General features: G+C 44.5%; 1 protein-coding gene across 3 annotated transcripts in view; it reads left to right on the forward strand.

Annotated features, from left to right (window-relative positions):
- OSBPL5 (oxysterol binding protein like 5) overlaps positions 1-20,722 on the forward strand; it is a 217,441-nt gene that overhangs the window by 186,801 nt on the left and 9,918 nt on the right. For all 3 annotated transcript variants that reach the window (XM_034770239.1, XM_034770240.1, XM_034770241.1), the window contains 8 exons: positions 3,990-4,174; positions 5,869-5,950; positions 6,697-6,795; positions 9,090-9,186; positions 10,483-10,581; positions 12,584-12,681; positions 15,237-15,326; positions 17,927-18,063. In XM_034770239.1, the coding sequence (XP_034626130.1) occupies positions 3,990-4,174; positions 5,869-5,950; positions 6,697-6,795; positions 9,090-9,186; positions 10,483-10,581; positions 12,584-12,681; positions 15,237-15,326; positions 17,927-18,063 (887 nt within the window). The remainder of the gene's footprint in view (positions 1-3,989; positions 4,175-5,868; positions 5,951-6,696; positions 6,796-9,089; positions 9,187-10,482; positions 10,582-12,583; positions 12,682-15,236; positions 15,327-17,926; positions 18,064-20,722) is intronic.

A 20,722-nucleotide genomic window follows, 5' to 3' on the forward strand; every position in this document is an offset into this window, starting at 1 on the left:
TGACTGGAAGGGGGGGGGAAAAATGTTGTTCAGGGGCAGCCATTCTTCTGCTTGGTCACTACTCCTGCTGTGTCTTGCTCACTTCAAATCCTAATGTACAGCAAGCAATTACAACACAAAGTATTATGACTCCAGAGTAAGACCTTGCAGCAGGAACAAAGAGAAAGTAGCTCCGTCCATGGAAATAGGTATTTAGACCATTTCTAAAACATATGTGTGTCACATGATAGACTGTCATGAAAGTGTTAGCAGGGTAGATAATTTGGCACTTCTTGAAGCGGATTTTTGACCCAACTGACTAATCGCGCCATTCACTGGTGGAGAGTACACCTGTCTAAAGTATGTGGTGCCCTTTTTAATTTTAAATGTCTACCAAAACTATAGCACAAGTGCAATGGATTAAACTTTGATTGTATGGAGTGGTATATTTCATGCTGAGTGTAGCCTAAAACGAGATAAATACTGGCAGAAGATTGACTGTGCAGGCAAATTTGGCACCCAGTATGCCCTCAAATAGTTCACATGCTGCTTTGATCATTGGGTGCTGTGTTTCATATTTCTGTTTAGAGAGAGTGCGTGATCTTTTTTCCACCTGGACTTGCACTTGAGATAGGTGAAAGGGACCTACGTGTAATATCTCAACTAGATGATGCCACTGACGAGTAAAGTACACCCCTCCCTTCAATACTGCACTTCATTATCAACACTGGTATGGGATGGGTCTGAGATATTGAGCTGCAGTAGCCAATTTACAACACAATCCTCCTGAAATATATGCATGCTTTCTAACCTTCAAAGGATGTATAAACCTTTGATATTATGGCTCAAATTCTATAATATTTTTTTTTTGTTCTGTAAATTTTCAGCAAAGTTATGGAAGCTCAATTGAGGGGTATGTACATGCACTTCTACATAACTTTGCCTTAAGCTTCCATATTTGTGCTAGAAATCTGCAGCACAAAACCAGTTGCAGGAATAAATTCATGCTTACAAAATTTGTCCCATAATATCAAAAATTACCCATCTTTATAAGATGGACTGACAGCAAAAAGAACTTCATTTGGAAAGCTTTGAGATAAGACGTATGAAAGCTTCTCTCCCCTACTCCCTCCCCCCCTCCCCACTCCCTATGACTCAGTCTCAGGGTAAGTCTTTGTATATCAAGTCCAATCTGGAATTAATTTGTATTGCCAAGATATACACACCTGAAAAGCTGGGTAAATAAAAAACAAGCTGACAGACCCAGAATTATGAAGTCCTAGCTAGCACTACTGAAATAAGTTAACTAGTGGTTTCCATTTCTTCTCTAAGGCTTAAGCTGCGTGAATCTCTGTCACCAGAAGGATGGTAACATAATAAAAATCAGTGGAATAAAAAGGGCTTCACTGTTCCTCATTCCCAAGTTTTCCAAAATACTACTTTCACTTTTTCCAAACCTTGCTCTAATGCAAGAAGTGAGGTGACTTTGTAACATGTTATTTTAGTAAGCTAGTTTGAGATGCTGCACTCAGATCTGTTGCGTGCATCCTAAAATTCTGCTTTTGTGGCATTCATCAATGCATAATTCATCCCCAGGCATGTTAGGTCATCTGCTTCCCTGTATCTAGCACTAGACTTGGGGCAACTTTTGGGAAAGAACAGATGCTTGATCTGATGGGTAAATTTCTGCATACAGAGTGTAGGAAGGAGGGATTGATAGACTGTATGGTAGCATTCAGTACAGAGAGTTAGGTAATGCATTACGGGGGCAGGAGCAAACGCCAGCATAAGTGGCTAATTGGCATCCAGAAGGTGTGGGAGCAGATTCTCAGCTGCTGGTGTATATTAGCTCTACTGACTTATACCACCTGAGAAGCTGGCCGTTGCAGGGTGTAAAAACACATTGTCCCCCAGAATTAAATTGCATTTTCAGAAATGGACCTATTTCACTCCCATGTAGAAATCTTTTGCCTGGGGCTCTAAAAGCAGCAGAAATCCTGATGAGATAAATAGACCATTATGTTCCCTTTCTTCATTTAACTCTAATGCCTAGGGTGGCCTTTGGGTACCAGCTCTGATAACTAATATCAGTGTTAAACTTCACAGTGTAACTTTTAATCCTGCTGCTTGGGAGGGCTGTGCATCCTGTTCAGTGATACCCCATGTAATTCCATTGAAATCAAGGGAAATACCTAAGTGACTGAAAGCAGTACGTGGTCCCTGACTTCTGGTGGTGAAAGGTGCTGGATTGAGAGTCCTGCAGGCTATAGTTCTTTATTAATTCCACATGACTGCCTCAACAGGGGTGTAGAGGAGCGGACTCACCCCTGCGGCGCCTCCTGCTGGTGACTTCCGGGAATTAGCTCTTTCCAGCTCTGGAGCGCCCTCTGCAGGCCGGTGATCCGCCTGTCCTCTGGTCCCCATGTTCTCTGGACCCTGGTGCCCTTTTACCTGGGGTGCTGCCCCCTGGCAGTAACGCCTCAGTCTTAGGGTCTCCCCTCCCCAGGGAACACCCACCCTCTATTCCCACCTCGCCTCAGTATAAGGCTACTGCCAGTCATCGTCTAGCCCCACACCCTGGGGCAGACTGCAGTATCAGTCTACTCATCACTGGCAAGGTTGGGTTTGGACCTGCTGCCTTGGCCTACCCCTGGGCTGCCCTCTGCAACCCCCAGTACCTTTTAGCCCAATGCTAGGCCGCAGCCTGGGGCTTTCCAGGCTGGAGCTCCCCAGCTCCTCTGCCTTTCCCCAGCCCTGCTCCACTCGGGTACCCTGTCTCTAGCTTCCTGCAGCCAGGCCCTTCTCTCTTTGAATGCAGAGAGAGACTGTTGAGATCCTAGCTCACAGCCTCTTATACAAGCTAGCTGTGGCCTGATTGGGGTGTGGCCCAGCCAGAGGTGAAAGTAAGCCGGTCCGGTCCGGCGTACCGGCAAGAGCCAGTACGCCATGCCAGACCACACCGGCTTCTGCAGCCGGGATTAAAAGGGCTCTGGGCTCCCTGCAGCGGCGGGGAGCTCCAAGCCCTTTAAATCCTGCCCGCAGCTCCGGCGGCAGGGCTGGGGCCGGGATTTAAAGGGCTTGGAGCTCCCAGCCACTGTGGGGAGCCCAGAGTCCTTTAAATCCCGCCTGCAGCTCCAGCGGCAGGGCTGAGGCCGGGATTTAAAGGGCCCAGAGCTCCCGCGGGAGTTCCGGGCCCTTTAAATCCCATCCCCAGCCCGGCAAGGCTCAGGGCTCCCTGCAGCTGCGGGAGCACCGAGCCCTTTAAATCCCATCTGGAGCTGCAGTGAGGATTTAAAGGGCCTGGAGCTCCACGGTGGCCAGAGCCCCGGGCCCTTTAATTTGTCTGTGAGCCCCGGGGGCTCCCAGCCACCTCTGCAGCTGGGAGCCCTGGGTTGATTTAAAGGCCCTGGGGCTCCCAGCCACAGCCAGTGCCCCAGGGCCTATAAATCCTGAGAGGCCCCCGCCTCTTCCGGATGAGGCCATACCTTTTCCAGATGAGGCCACGCCCCCCTCAGGACTCCGGCAGTACCAGTAAGTCCTATAAGTTACTTTCACCCCTGGGCCCAGCTGCGGCCGCTTCCCCAATCAGCCCAGCTTTTAGAGTTGCAGCCCTCTCCGGGGCCACTTTCAAGCCCTTCCAGGCAGGAGGGGGTGTCCACCCTGCTACAAGGGACCATGGCAGTGTAAACTGTGTCATGCTTGCCCCACTAGTATGTTCGATCGTGAAGGACCGCTTCCACTCTCCATTGGTCCCTCTGCTAAGATTGTCAACAAGACGGTGGGTTTTGCAGTCTTTTACTCTGGACAGAAAAAAAAAAAGTGAGAATACCACTCATTCTACACAACCACCATTACATACTGTAATGACTTTCGCTCCCTGTTGACCTAAGGCAGGTTTGAACTGTTGACAATGGAGGATTTTACTATTCTCAATTCCCTTGGGCCATCCAGGCATATTCGCTTTGCTTTAACCGTCACCTTCTGTGCTGACTTTTTCTTCTTTCATTTAGACGGGTGAATCCTCTCAAACAGAAACGGTCTCGGAAGAAAACAAGAGCTTGATGTGGATTCTGTTGAAACAGCTGCGGCCTGGCATGGACTTGTCCCGAGTGGTTCTGCCCACCTTCATCCTGGAGCCACGTTCTTTCCTCAACAAACTCTCTGATTATTACTACCATGCTGACCTACTTTCCCAGTAAGCAGCACTTATGGCAGGCTTAGCAGGGATGTGTTTCCCAGCTGTGTGAACATGTGCGCTAGCATTAATCTGGTTCTGGCTGGGCCATTTGTATACTTGAGAAGTCTCCCAAATAATGCATGAGTTTCTAATTTGATCTGTGTAGCTGTAAATTAGTTCAGGAGTCAACATCAGTGACCTTTAAAAAGAGACGGTTCTCAGTGGAAACCAGGGGTGTGCAGGGAAGTAAGGAAAATGGGGAAACTCTAGACAAAGCTTCCTATGCACCCTTCCCTCAAGTATGGGCTGGAATGGACAGAGATCCTGTTACTTATTATAAGCCTGCAATAATAGTACTACTCCACCTTCTGGTGTACCTGTGGAAAGAGATTTATAGGACAAAGTTTACAGGAGAATATGTTTAAGCAAACTGCCACCACCTGAAACCAATATAATTAGTGGCACTTGGAGATAAATAGGGGCTCTTCTTCTAACTCCATTGAACTGAGCAGTTTTTTGAAGGGCAGAGTGGAAAATACTAAATATTTTGCCTCTTGAATGGGCATGCTTGGTATGTTCTAACAAATTGAAAATATGCAATATTCATATATAACATCACATGGATGGTTTGTGCTTTATTATTATTCTGTTGCCTTCAGCTTTTCTTAAAATCTCGGGGCATTTTCAAGTTTATTTGTCGAGATCTAGTTACACTGTTTGTAAGATGCAGCTTGCTAGGTGACTGTGTTTACCCTGGCTATTACTGATGGCTAAGTGAACCTCAGGAAGGTTGGAGGTTTTATTCAGATAGGCATCTTGAAGTCCAGACGTTACTTCTCAGTAGATTTCCAGTTCTGTATCAGGTTGGAAATACACTGAGGAATGGAAATACACTGAAGAAAGTTTCATCACAAGATCACTTCCTGCCCCATCTAAGGGCTTGTCTTCACTACCCACCTGGATCGGCAGGTAGAAATCAGACTCTCGGGGATCGAATTATCGCGTCTCATCGGGATGCGACCATCGATCCCTGAATCGACGCACGTACTCCACCAGTGCAGGTAGGAGTAAGCGCCGTCGACGGGGGAGCTGCGGCGGTCGATTTGCCGTCATCCTCACAGCGGGGTAAGTCGGCTCAGATACATTGAATTCAGCTACGCTATTCGCGTAGCTGAATTTGTGTATCTTAAATCAACCCCCCCCCCAGTGTAGACGTAGCCTAAAGCTGAGAAGATTTAAAGGGGTCAGGCAAGAGCTAAACTTCTGATTCTCCAAAGAAGTTAGAGGTGGTGGTTGATTTTTGAGCAATAGGACTGGACCAGTTACTATCTTATGACCTCTACACAATTTCAGATCAGGTGGCAACTCTAAAGCCAGTTTATTGCCCTAAAACTGAAATGATTGCATTGGGATTTTTAGTGGGGCACGTACCTGCCAGTCACTTCCAAGAAATCCCACAGTTTGTGTGTTTGACTGGCGTACACCACTAAGAAACCAGTATCCACTGGGTGATGTACTTTCCTCTTCAATAGAAGCCGCATAGTGTTTGTCAAGACATGTAGGGCCTGGTTCATCACTGCCTTACTCAGTTTTATGCTGGTGCAATGCTGAAAAATCAATGGCATTAGGCTGGAGTCACACACTGGTGAATCAGACACGTAAACAGTTCAAAAATCACTTTGAGTAAACATCCCATGTCCCTTCTCCTACAGAGCTGCACTAGAAGACGATTCATACAGTCGAATCAAGCAAGTTTTGAGATGGTATTTGTCAGGCTTTTATAAGAAGCCAAAGGTAAGACCTTGCTTAAACCTTGTAGATATAGTAAACATTCAGACCTTTTGCTTATATAGTTTGGATTTATTTTCTTGCCTTGCTCTTGATAATTCATTTCTCCTTTTGTTGTTCTTACCATTTTACTAATTTAAAACCGAATTTACGTGGGACATGGATGTGGGGGTGGGCAGGGAATGGCAGCAGTTTATCAGAAATGAGCTCAGATCTCTGGCACTGGACAAAGGAAGCGAGGGTTGGTCATGTGCCACAGAGAACACTCTGTAAATTGTTAATTAGGGTCAACACTGCTTATGGTCCAATATCAGGAGTCTTTTCTCTTCACAAGTTCTAACAACCTATTACTAGATCTCTGTATCTGCATGTACCTGCTGTGTGTAGTAATAAAAATGTACTGTAACTCTTTTCATCAGTAGATTTCAATGTCCAGGTTAGCAGAGGCTATAGATCAGTCTGTGGATCAGGTGGAAGTGGTTCAAGTAGACCGAGGATGAGAGTCAGACGCGCTGGGGTTTTGTCACTGACTTTGCCATTTGATTTGCTGTAGAACCTTGGGAAAGTCACTTGATCGCTCTTTCTGTTTTTCCCCCATTTGTAAGATTGGATGATCAATTTTCATTGATAGTAACTTTTGGGTCCTGGGGCCATGTCCACACCAAGAAGAACACAGCTCCCAGGCATGCATTCCATGCTGTAATATTTCCATAGCTGTGTGTGCATGAGATTTGTGTCTTTTTATTTTACAGGGAATAAAAAAGCCATATAACCCCATTTTGGGAGAGACCTTTCGCTGCTGTTGGTTTCATCCACAGACAAACAGTCACACGTTTTACATCGCGGAACAGGTAAATAACTTTGTTTGCAACCCAGACTATTGTAAGCACTAGAACTGCTTGAACCGATGTGTGAGCAACAGTGTTTCTTACTCCTTCTCTGAGACTGCGTTTTTTACACAGGGATATAGAATAGGTTATGGCCATAAACTAGTCCTTTTTTTTTTTTTTTTCCCCTCTCCAGATCCTTAGCTTGCCATTTGCTTCAGCATACACTTTTAGAGATTCTCACAGCTAAAATCCTTCTATACTGCTTTGTTAATACGATGAGTGGAACTGAAAAAAGAACAAGTTGTAATGGGGATCTAGTTTGTGGCACCAGAGGCTCAGAAATGTAAACCAGGGCCAGGCTGCTGCCATTCAAATAGTAGAACAGGGGTAGGCACCCTATGGCACGGGTGCCGAAGGCCGCACGCAAGCTGATTTTCAGTGGCACTCATACTGCCCGGGTCCTGGCCACCGGTCTGGGGGGCTCTGCATTTTAATTTAATTTTAAATGAAGCTTCTTAAAAATTTTAAAAACCTTTATTTACTTTACATACAACAATAGTTTAGTTGTATATTAAAGACTTCTAGAAAGAGACCTTCTAAAAACGTTAAAATGTATGACTGGCACCCGAAACCTTAAATTAGAGTGAATAAACGAAGACTTGGCACACCACTTCTGAAAGGTTGCCGACCCCTGTAGTAGAATCATAACATATTAAACAGCCTGAAAGGCCAGTGTTATAAAGCCTCTTTTCCTGCCTGCCACATCACTCACTTCGGACTGATGGAATACTATTCAAGTTAGTGTGGTTTGTGTCTACACAGAGTATGAATCACATGGATCAAATTCTACATTGATTTACACCAGTCCAGCCCCACTGACATCAGCAGGTGTAAATGGGGGGGGGGAATTGGCCCCTTATACTTCACGGATGAAAGAAAGACCGTATGTGAGTGATTTAGCCCTTTAGGACATAGGCTGCTAGGCTGATTTTTTTTTTTTTCCAAAGCTGCCAAAGGCTATTGAATCCCCAGTTGAACTGGGCATCTAAATCCCCTAACTTGCTTTAAACTTCCATTTTTTTATCTACTTAATTGAAGCATTTTCTCATAGGCAGGAACTAAATCAAAATTCAAATCTCTAACCTTTTTGCTACTATGTGCCTGTTTATGGAGGTTATTTAGACAATGGCATGAATATACAGGAAAAAACCTCAATGTTCTGAATTGTGCTGCAGTGTGTAGCTGCACTATTTCCAATTGCCCACTTCGTTTTCAGTGGTCTCCTGCAACATATGTGAACCCCTTATGCTTAATCTGTCTCACCTTGAGTTTAGCTTGGATGCTCAGGTTACCTTCTCCACACCTGAGGAAGAACTCTGTGACACTCGAAAGCTTGTCCCTTCCACCAACATAAGTTGGTCCAATAAATATTACCTTACATACCTTGCCTTTTTCATATCCTGGAACCAACATGGCTGTAAAAATGCAAACAGCATTATTTCTAGGCATTTTGGAGCAGAGGGGGCATCAATTTTAAAATCTAGAATTTAAAGTAATGTCATGTACTACATCTGTCCCTGAGCGCCCCCGCCCCCACCAAATTTTGTGGTCCTATGATCATACTTGCCTATTCTAAAAATATTTCTTCTTTGCTGTTGATATGAAAAAGACTTGCACAAACAAGGAGAAACTACTGGACCCACAAGGCCAGATTTTCAAAAGCACTCATCACATTGGATGCTGAGTGCTTTGAAAATCTGGCTGCGAGAATTATAATGGGAGCTGCTGGATGCTGAGCTCTCTTGCAAATATCTTGCACTGCACCCGTTAAAAATCTGGCCCACGCTGATCTCGTATACAAAATGTAGAGCAACAAAATAGATCTCTCGTTTGCAGTCCTCCATGGGATTACTTGGAGTGCTGCTCCATTAATTGGCTAGAAAAGTACATGAAGCACTTCCTTCAGGCCCATGGACTACATAAGAATTTCATTTAAAGCCCTAAAGAACTGTTTGCAGCTCTAGAGCCACAGTTTGGGTATCATTGCTTTAGATTCACTAGGTGTAGAGGGAGGGGGATAATACGGTGGGAACCTCCTCCTTCTCACTACAAGCCAAAAAAGAATGCTAATTCTTCCCTAGGGCAGATCAGAGAGTCCCAAGAATGTGCCTGTTCTAGACATCCGGTTTAAAATGTCCATCTGCAATCACTCAGTTACATCATTTAAGGCTGGTACACGCCTTTCACTCTGAATAGAATGCAGAGAGTGCTGTTAATGATGGAGGAAGCTGAGAGTTTCACTTTTTTCCTTGTAGGTATCTCATCACCCACCAGTGTCAGCCTTTCACGTCAGTAATAGGAAGGATGGGTTCTGCATTTCTGGCAGCATTCTAGCCAAGTCCAAGTTTTATGGTAAGATATCAAACCTAAACACCCTTGAGGTTACATGCTGGTGTCTTTTGCTTCCTCTGATGGACTTCTTACTCACGCCAGTGTACAGTGAAGATTAAGAGCAGAGAAAATGCCCAATTAAAGTCTGTCAGCAGCATAGCCTAAAATGTCATCAGAGCTCCCACTGGATTTTCCAGTTACCTCCTCCAAGCAGGGCAAGAGGGATACTCTCTGGGGAAACTGTCATCTAAAAAAACAGAGATATTCTATGGTGTGTCTTGGCAAAAATTCAAATCATTCAGTTGTGTTGCCCACACAGGGAACGATAGGTAGAAGTCTGAATTCTGCTCTCAGTCACACACATGACAAGCCCATTTGCTTCAGCAAAGTTGTACATGTAAGTGAGTACAGAAGTTTGCCCACAACACAATACTTCACAACTCAAATGATTCTTCAAGATGAGACTGGCAGTGAGATCTCAACTGAGATTTTTCACATCTGCATTTTTCAAATAGAGGTGTAGGACTGTAAGGGTCTGATTTCTCCAGAATTTAAGGTTCTTAGGGATTTGTGGGTGCTCAGTTGTGCACTTGCTTTACATGTGCAATTACTGCGATTGTACTCACAAATCGGGCTTTTTACATATACCCATTAGTGCACACAAAATACCTGACTTGTGAATATGTGTAAATACACAACCTACTCTGATCTCAACTTTCTAAGAGTGGGGCCCTAAAGTTCCACAACAGAATCTTCAGATCTGCAGATATGAATATGTAAAAGAACACTGCTACTTTTGGGCCTAAAGATAATATAATTATTTAAACTAATTTGTCATATGACACAACATCGATCAAGTAGTTACACTGGCTGGAATTTGTGACCAGTCACTGCTGTCCTTACAGTATTTATGGCATGTTTGTTCGAGATCATACATAATTAGAAGAACTTTATATAATAAAGACTTTGGAAAAAATCCACTGAGCTCTAAATGACATAAGAACATAGGAATTGCCTTACCACATCAGACCAACAGTCTGCCAAGTCCAGTTGCCTCTCTCTAGCAGTAGCTAGTACCTGTTGCTTCAAAGGAAGGTGCAAGAATCTCTGTAGTGGAGTATTTTAAAATAGGTTTCCACTCTCATTAATTAGTGGCTGGTTTATGCCCTGAATCAATAGGGTTTATTTATTTCATTTAATTAGTGATCCTACATTAAATTGAAGTCTCATTTTTAAGTACTGGAAAATGCGTGAATTAGCTTAGACATTTGTTTTACAAATATTCACGTATGCTAACCTGTACTCCTATATCTATAGGTAACTCACTTTCTGCGTTATTGGATGGGAAAGCCAAGCTTACGTTTCTAAACAGGGATGAAGACTACATCATTACGATGCCATATGCCCATTGTAAAGGTAGGATGTGAACTGAGTTCAAATATTACGTCTGAAGAAAGCATGCAGAATAATATTATGGGATCCTAATGACTCTGGGTTCAGTTCTGCAGTAGTTCTGCTCTCTCATGTGTCCCACACGAAGTCAGTGGACACTAAATGCTTAGAGGGTCCTGTGGCACCTCTGTTGCTCTTTACAGATTCAGACTAACATGGATACCCCTCTGATACTAAATGCATTGATAGTCATAACAATCAAGCCCTGTACTGGTGACAGGATTACACAACACTCATTTTTTACAGAGGTTTGGCAACTCTCACTAAAGTAATTTGAAGTTGCCAAGCATGGCTAAGGGCAGAATTAGTCTGTTGCATATTTCTATCAACACTATGCAGAAATTATAATGCAGAATATGTCATGTGCACTATGGGTGAGGTGACAATGAACATTTTTTTCTTTTTACACTTCCTGGCTTTTGAGTATTTATAATTGAAATGTTGATGTTAAAATACAAAGCTTAAGTTAATGCCCTTATCTGGCTTTTTAAGAAAGACTTAAGGATTTTTATTATTATTATTTATTAACTTATGTACTTATTTCACCCTGAATCCATTTTTGTGTAGGTAAATATTTGTGAAATTGGAATTCCACAGTAAAATAGCGGCCCAAAACCACAGTGAGGTTACTATTCAATATTGTGTGTAAATAGTATGGACCAAAATCTGCTCTGTTTATACTGGTTCAAATATGCAGTAACGCCATTCGAGTCAGTGGAACTACTGCTGACTCAACATTGTAGCTAAATACAGAATTTGTCCTTATAACTCTAAACTTGATATGTTGGCCTGCATGAGTAAAGCCAATTTTTCAGAAGCTCAGACCACTTTTTCTTTTATTGGCCTGGAGACTAGCCTTCATTGAGGATTAACCACCTGGAAAACTTTAGCTTTTATAAATTATGCTGTTTTTGAGTTATGCATGCACACAGTCTTAATCTTTTTACAGCACCCCTTCCTTCCACCCACACCGTGATAAACATGCGAAAACATGGAATTCACATAACCTTAACTTGAGTGTTGTCTACCAGAAGAGAATGCCCAGAATCCTTTTGTTAGAAGTCCTCCCCCTCCCATCCATTGCAACACACGGGGCTGGATTTTCACAAGAGCTCAGCTCCAGTTTAGGCATCGAAATAAGTGGAGCTGCTGGGTGCTGAGCACTTCTGAAATTCTGTCCCTTCTCTGCCTTCTGGATCCTACAGCTAGTATCATCACTTTTGAGTGACTGATCTCCTTCTAAAGATAACATCTTGGAACCCCTCTGCAGGGTTTTGAGAGCGTGTGGGGAAGGCGAATAGGGGGAGTGGATGCTTTGTTTAGGTTACATGGCCAATTTTAAAAAATCCCAGGCCTTTGCTGTAGAAGTCATGCCTTTGACTAAACATCATTGTGGTGCCCACAATTCAAGAAGGATCTTGGTAAATTGGAGAGAGGGTTCAGAGAAGAGCCACGAGAAAGATTAAAGGATTAGAAAACCTGCTTTACAGTGGTAGACTCAAGAAGCTCCATCTATTTAGCTTAACAAAAAGAAGGGGAAGGGGTGACTTGATTGCTTCTGTAAGCATCTACATGAGGAACAAATATTGAACAATGGGCTCTTCAATCTAGCAGAGAAAGGTATATCATAATCCAATGGCCAGAAGGTGAAGCTAGACAAATTCAGCCTGGAAAAAAGCATAATTGTTTAACTGCGAGAGTAATTAACAATTGGAACAATTTACCAAAGGGCTGTGGTGGGATTCTCTATCAGTCACAATTTTACAGTCAGGTTTGGATGTTTTTCTGAAAGATCTGCTCTAGGAATTCTTTGGGAGCAGTTCTGTGGCCTGTGTTATGGAGGGGTGAGACTAGATGAGCACAAGGATCCCTTCTGGCCTTGGAATCTATGAATTTATAAGAATGTCTGAATTTAGAAACCAGCCCATTGCCTCTTCAAACATCACATCCTATTGTTTTGTTTTAGGAATTTTATACGGTACCATGACAATGGAACTTGGAGGGAAAGTTACTATTGAATGTGAAAAAAGCAACCACAGGGCAGAGCTGGAGTTCAAACTAAAGGTAATAGACATAATGCCCTTGATCTGTCTCAGGCCCTCCATTTCTTTCTTATCAGTGCCAGACATCCGGGAATCACACAAAGAATCTTATAATGGAAGTTCCTAGTGAGGGAGGAAGTATAATCTTGTGATTTAAGGCACAGGACCAGCAGTCGGGAGACTTGGGTTTTACATCCAGTTCTGTCACTGATTTGATGTGCGACCTGGGCCAAGTTACTTAGGGTCAGGGCTGGCTCCAGGCACCAGCTGAGCAAGCTGGTGCTTGGTGCGGCAGATTGTTGGAGGTGGCATTCTGCCCAATCCTAGGGCAGCACGGCCACTTTTTGTTTTTGTTTTTTGTTCTTGTTCCGCTCCAGCCGCCCTGAAGGGGGCAGCGGCGCAGAGAACCAGAGCGCCCTGCAGGGCAGTCCTCTTCCTTCCCTCCCCGCCGACCAGAGCGGAGCCCTCGCGGCAGGCGGCAGGAGGCGACGCAGCAGGAGGGGCCGCTTGGCAGCACCCCTGCTGTAGCCCTGGCTGCCTCCTTCTCTCTCTCTCCCGCCCACTTTTCCTCTCCCTTCCCCCCCCCCCCCCCCCCCCCCCCCCCCGAGCTGGTCCCCCTGCACCCGCGCTCCGGCTGCGCTGCAGATTCTTTGTTGTTGTTTTTTGCTTGGGGCGGCCAAAAAGCCAGAGCCGGCCCTGCTTAGGGTACTTTGCTTCCCAGTGCAGGCCGGCGGGCTCAGGCAGAGCCAGCGCGTCTAACATGCTAACCATAGCAGTGCAGTAGCAGCAGCATGGGTCTTCAGGCAGTTAGCCCGAGCTGCTGCTCTGTGCTGCCACAGCTACGCGGCTGGTTTTAGCATGTGAACTCAAGCAGAGCTAGTGCATGTGTGTCTGCTCATGCTGGGAAGCACACTCCCCGCTGAAGGGTAGCCATCCCCTTAGGGCCAGATTTTTAGACCCTGGATTCTATTTTTGTGGGTGCAGTTATTTGTGCGTGCAGTTTAGGTCACCTGTGAAGTCAAAGTTTGTGGCTTGGGGCCTCTTGTAGGCATCCTAATAGAAGTGGGCATTCAGGAAGGATTAAAGGAGAAGGCAGTAGCCTGTCACTTTTCAGGGATGCTGAAATCACTTTTTTTAAAAGCATCAGTTCATTTCCTATTCTGATGAGCAGTCTCTGCCTAGCTGCAAACTAAATACAAAGGAGTGGAGTTGTGATGGCAGCAAGTCTCGCAAGGTGGGATAGATCCCTTAGGGCAGAGCTGGTGCACTGTTACAGATTTCCAGCAGATGCTGAATCCATTACAAAAGGACGATGTTTTACTGTTTTCAACTTGTCTTGGCAACCCTACACAGTTCACTGTAGCTTCCTCAAATACCTTTTCAGCAGTGGGGCTGCCATTGGGTTTCAAACCAGTGGATTTTGCATCAGGCTCATGGAAAGACTGAAGTTAAGGAAAGTCTTTCCATTGACGTCAGTGGGCTTTCCATCATGCACTCTACATATAAAATTGAACTCCAAGTACCTGATATAACTTAATGCTTATGACCCTGAAATGATTCAGTGTGTAGACCCTGCCTTTACTGGCTTAAAAATTGTCTGCCATGGCCCAAATCTGGTTTGGGGCGGTCACTGTAGCTTGCTTGTCAGATATTTATATGTACTGTACTATGGCTATTTCTTAGAGCCGTAGCCACATTTGCAATAGACTTACGAGTAATTAAAGATGTGATTTGTGCCCTTGTTAATTTGGGTGCTTGCCTGTTCTCTGGTGGATCACATATGTTCGTTCCTGCCATATTAGTTACCAAAGAATCCTTTTTTCATGGATGATGTAGTAATGAATGTTTTACAGTATAAAATAATCCTGTGCAGCTCCAACTTGCAAACAATGTTGAAAAGCAGCAGTTAGAACTGATGAAGAAATCTCACTGGATGGTGGAAATGGAGCAGCTGGTCACTCTGTTGCCTTCATTTCCTGTGTTAACCAGGTGCAATGCGAAAAGGAATTTTCTATTGTTCTAAGGAATCTCTGGAAATACCCTTTTGTATTACCCACTTACGCCTTGTCTACGCTGAGGATTTGCGCCTATTACAGCCATTGGTGGCCAGACACTGGTATAGTTGCTCTGGTTCAAAACCCTGTTCTAAACAGGGAAAACCACTATTTGTAATGCTGCTATTTACACCTGCTTAAGCTGCACTGTTGCAAACTTAATTTTGGAGGAGTTTACTCGGTCTGCACTAGGAATTTGCGCTGGTGGGTGAAGCTAGATCAGGCTCTAGACACCAGTGGATGAAATTGACGCAAATTCCCAGCCTAGACATTGTTGGATATCAATAGACTTGAAAGTACGTCCCTCTTCCCTTGTGTCTGCTGCAGCAACTTCAGAATCAGAGGCAGACAGGATGGGGCACACTGGTAAAGGGTATAAATGCCGGAATTCTTGTCTTTCCTCCCAGTGACACTGGAAATCTAGCAAGTTTTCAGCTTTGTTCTTGCATACTGTTTGTTTTTTGGCTCTCCTCCAGTTTTATCCAGACAGATTGTGATTTTTTTTTTTTTTCCCCCTCAACAGCCCTTCTTTGGTGGCAGCACAAGCATTAATCAAATCTCTGGGAAGATTAAATCAGGAGAAGAAGTGTTAGCAAGCCTTGATGGACACTGGGTAACACATCTTAATCTACACTGCTAACATTTAAAAAAAAAAAACAACAACACAACTGTGTGTGGTCGTGGGGAGGAGGGAGGATTACAGCTTGAAAACTTTGAGAGCATTTTGTTATTTTCTCTTTGTTTGAAATGGAGCCTGGTTCCAAACTAACATCTCTGCCTTACCCCACATCATTCATAGTTAACAGTGGAGGATGGAGTTCAATGGGACATAAAACAGAGGTCCTGACTACCTCTGGTCTTTAAAGCTCTGGTAACCTAGTCAGACTTAAGTGCAGGTGACTATAGTCTGAGTACCTGGACTTCTAGGAGCCCATTGGAGTCTTTCCAATTACTTCAGTGATCTTTGGATCAACTCAGAGCAGATATTGATGGCAGCAGACAAATTGCCAGCCCTAAACCAATCAGGATACTTGTCTGGCCTCCATTACCAGTGTATTTGAATGCCTCACAATCTTTAATACATTTATCCTCACTACATCCCTCTGAGGTAGGGCAGTGCTATTATCCCCATGTCACAGATGGGGAACTGAGGGAGAGAGAGAGACTGACTTGGCAATGGTCATGCCATAGTCTGTAGAGGAATTGAACCCAGATCTCCAGAGACCTAGGCTAGCACCCCAACCACTGGACCATCCTTCCCCTCAAATGCGATGTTAAGCAGTATTTGAAATTTAGTCCGAATGTATTCAGTCTTCACCATGGGGTGGGGTGTGTGTGTTTTCAGTTCCAACTCTAATCACCACTGTGTGCGCCTCTGCAATTTTGAGTAGTGCTGGATTATAGATTACATTCTCCATGCTGTTTTCTGTGAATGCTGTTGATTACATTATATAACACAGTCATGCTGTCCTAGAGTCTAATACCATCCAATTGCATGCCACTCGGCTTCCTACATTTGTAATTGGGTTTCGTCAACCCTGAAACAATTTGTTCCTCCCTTGCCTTTTGCAAGGAACAATATGCACAATGTGTTATGTAAACTTCATGGCTTCAAAAGAGCAAATCTGCAAAATGCTCTTTGGTTTTGGGTGCTGTGTGTGTGTTGGGGTGGCATGGGGGGAGGGGATGTTATTGTTCAGGAAATAAGAATATCAGCCTATTCTCTGAGCTCTGTCTGCTTTCCTCCAGCATTATGCAAAATCTGTCTCTTGTCCATCCACCTCATACTTTAAAGGAGCCACTCCTGATTCCATGCTTTGGGAGCACAATCCCCAGGGGACAAGGAGAGGAGCTGTTTCTGGGTCAAGAAGCAAATCCCAAAGCTTCGCTAGGCTCTGGGGTATGATGTACACGTGGAAGCTGTCAGCACCTGCAACATGTTAGAAGATATGCACGTGTTTTTTTTAATGGACTTGTAGATACAGATCTTATAAACCTGCCATTCAGGCTGTTAGTGCCTGCCTCCTCCCAGCTCCACAGCTGGAGAGTATCTTGGGGATCTATTATCCTGACTTGGGACCAACTCCTCTGGTCTTCCCCGACCGGGTATTGTTTCCCAGACTGAGATCTTGTCTCACCTGAGAAGGGCTATGGAAGGGGTTAGGGTTCTGGAAGGAATCTGAAGGTGAGGAGGAGACTGGGGGACTTAGCTTGGGGTGAAAGAGGAACTGTAAGTGAGAGAAAGTGGCTGGAAGCTTTGCATAAGGTGGGAATGAAGCTGAGCCTAGGAGGCAGGTTATAGGTGTACCAAGGTCCATTGCGTGGGAAGGAAAGCAGCTGGGAGGCAGGTGGATAGACAGTGATGGGTGAAATAACTATCCATGATCTAAACATGGCCTGGACAATATACACGCCATGTTCAGATGGCTGAATGGCATCAACCTTCTTGCTGTTCAGCAAATGCGGTAATATATCATTCATTCCAGCCTAGTGATGTCAGGCTGTTCACTATATGCTGTGTAAATTACCAGTCTCATTCATTTTGTTTGGGGTGTTGCTTTGTCTGTAGGCAGGCCTACGAAGTCACTTCGTTAGGCAGACACTAAGACATCCCCTAATCAGTCTCTAAGCGGTGGAGCTCTATTAGTAGTTAGATGCCAAATAAATTGACAGGGAATGTGGATGAAAGGCTGGTGGTGGCATTTGAAGAACAGAGTCTCCCTTTCACATGGTGTATTTCCCGTTTCTATTAAAATTGCACTGTGAGGTTTTGTAGTCTCTGCTGTGCAACTTCCTTGGGGTTTCAGCAGTGATGGTAGGGAGAAAGCGTTGGTAAGGAAGGAGAGGAAGTTGCCTGATGTTCAGCTTTGGCTCCTGTAATTGTGTTCAGATACTAAACTGAGGGGGGCCATGTTAGCACCTATATAAATAGTCTTGTGGGGATGAACATGTGGTCAGCTGGTGAATGTGGTTCCTTCTCTTTTGCCCTCTGATGAACTCAGCCAGCGTTTCTTATTTTCAGTAAACTCCCTGCTCTGCTTGGATAGTTTTCAGAAAACATTTAGTGAACCTGTCTGGAGATGGGGAGGGAACCGACCTTCGAACTAACTCCCGCTCCCCAGCCTGGCACCAATCTTCTGCCAATGTTCCTCAGGATTATTTGCCTGCGTGTTCCTGCAGTCACTAAACCTTGCCTTTCATTTTCCCTCTCAGGATGGGGAAGTGTATATAAATGACTTGAAAAATGGGAACACTGAAATATTCTGGAACCCAACCAGTGAGGTGCGGAGGCAGAGACTGAAACGCCACATTGTGCTATTTGAAGAGCAAACGGACTTCGAATCGGAGAGGTGGGTAGTTGGCTGGAAACCAGCCTGCTGAGCTTCCTGCTGGTTTTCGTTCAGTTGAAACTAAATAAGAGGTCCCTGAGACTCCAGCAAGATGCTGGTAGGATTATGCCCTTGCTTAACCTGTGCATGTTTCCCTGCTGTATGTTGTCTTTTGTTCCTTGTGTATTAGCGATGATGTATTCTCAGGGCCGGCTCCAAGGTTTTGGCTGCCCCAAGCAGCCAAAAAAAAAAAAAAGCCGCGATAGCAATTGCGATCACGATCTGCGGCGGCAATTCGGCAAAAGGTCCTTCGCTCTGAGCGGGAGTGAGGGACCGTCCACCGAATTGCCGCCGAATAGCTGGACCTGCCGCCCCTTTCCAGAGTGGCTGCCCCAAGCACCTGCTTGCCACGCTGGTGCCTGGAGTTGGCCCTGTGTATTCTTTCCAAGGAGTATTAATGATTTCAGAAATGGAAGAGGCCACTCTTTTGTCAAGTAAAATAAGATAATTTTTTCAGGACTCTGGAGAACATGAAAAGAAATCTGTTATAACCACTGGAACTGAATAACAAGGGATATGATGGATTCTTCATCTGGTGTTCTTTAAATCAAGTTTGGATATCTTTTTTTTGTTTTGTTTTTTTTGTTTTTAAAGAAGTGCTCAGCTTCAACCACAAATTGTTAGACTAGAGACAGAAATCGCTGGCCTCCTGCATAACACAGGCCATAGAATTTCACACAGATTGCATGATCACAATGGCCCCTTCTGGCTTTGAAAATCTAAGAGACATTAGATGCGTAAGCCCCAAAATCATCAATTGACCTCCATCAATGGGGGCACCATTTTTTTTTTCCATACAAAACCCAGCATTTAACATGCTGATCAGGAAACTGCCTACCTGAATTACACATGCAAATGTACCTCTGCATACATAAATGCAGGGGCCGCATGCAAATGAATGCCCCTACACACTTTGCAGGCATGTCAGGAAATGCCATCTGAACATCTAGGCCTCCATTGCAATGGAATATCTATGAAATGAAAGTACTGTACCAATAAAGTCCACATGTGCAGCCTATATTTAGTGCTATAAATACTAAATAAATAAAGCTGACTTCAAAAGAACATAGACTTTTTAAAAAAATCATTGTGAAAGATAATTTGCCTGCACCCCAAAACAAAACAAAAATCTCAGAATTTGGAGCAAATAGTTTGTAGTTTTTATTTACCAGGGTATCACCAAAGCTGCCTAGCTGGCTGACTCCCTTCAGCATGCCAAAGGCTAATATGTGCAACATGTTGTATTTGGGGGGCAGGAGGAATGGCTGTTATGGTAGTAGCTGCATGAATGAATTACAGTCTAATACTGAATCAGCTATTCATCCCACAGCCCTGGATATCACCTGCCCATGTGTAAACTTTGCAGTCCGTGACGCATATGCTGTTGTGCAGCAGAGTATGAAAAGCCTCAGATTGTGTAGAATCTGCAGCTCTCTGAGGGGATGGAGAAAACTGCCCGTGTCACAAAATTCACTTTTCCTGCTGCTTCTGAGCCTGCAAATAAAGGAAGGAAGGCCCAGATTTTTAAAGCTATTTAGGTGCTGCCATGACTGTCAATCCCAGGAGCCTAAATCTCTTCCTAAAATGAAGTTAGGCAATGCTGAGCACACCGGTGCCTAAATAGCTTTAAAAATCTGGGCCTAACTCTTCACTACATTGATGTGTAGTGCAGTTACATCAGTAATACGCTGGTGTAACAGAGTGGAGACCATGGTCCAAAACCTAATTTTTGCAAGACCTCAAAAGGCTGAGACTATTGGACACAGGCTCACACCTATTACTATTCATATTATAGTGGTGCCTAGAGGCCCCATTGTCCTGTACAACTGCATTATACAAATGCAGAGTATGAGAGAGTCTGCACCAAAGGCGCACAGAAATGAAATGATTTGCCCAAGGTTGCACAGCAAGTTAGTGGCCAAACCAGGAGCAGAACCCTAGTCTTTTAGCTCCCAGATCAGTACCGTACCCACTCCACTCTGTTACTGTTATCTGCAGTGACTGCAATAGGCTCCCTAACAAGAAAAACAAGGTAGAGGGTACAGCTGCTCACCTCTCCACTGATGTGATTCCCTGCTCTTTGTGCTTTAAACTCGCTTCTTATTGCTATCTCTTTGTCTGGTTCAGATCTAACTCTGGAAGCTCTTTCTGAGATCAGAAGAATGGGCAGTTTTCCCTGTAAAAGGTTCTAAAAAGCTGGAGGCCATTTCCTTTTCTCACAGACTTATTGGAACAAGGGTAATGGTGGCGTTGTTCTAAAAATAATGCTATCTTCCCATCTCAGCTGCTGGGAGTCCTAGGATGCAGGGAGGCTTTGATCTGTAACTCAGCAAGAGCAATGCACCTTGTGCTTCTAGTGTATGTTCATTGGAAAACTTGCTATGCAAATCTTCTGTACAAATGAGCAGACCACCCCAGCACCTCTTCTTGGCCAGTGTCAAACAGAAATCTAGAATACGGCGGGTGAAACCCAGGGCTGAGTTGCCACTGACAGGCAGAATGGTTCCATGGATGAAACACTAGGCTGGGACATTGGAGTCCTGGATTCATTTCCTGGCTCTGCTACTGACCTGCTGGGTGACTTTGGGCAGGTCACTTCCCCTCTCTGTGTCTCCAGCCC

Source organism: Trachemys scripta, chromosome 4 (genome assembly GCF_013100865.1).
Source record: "Trachemys scripta elegans isolate TJP31775 chromosome 4, CAS_Tse_1.0, whole genome shotgun sequence".
Classification (NCBI taxonomy): domain Eukaryota; kingdom Metazoa; phylum Chordata; order Testudines; family Emydidae; genus Trachemys; species Trachemys scripta.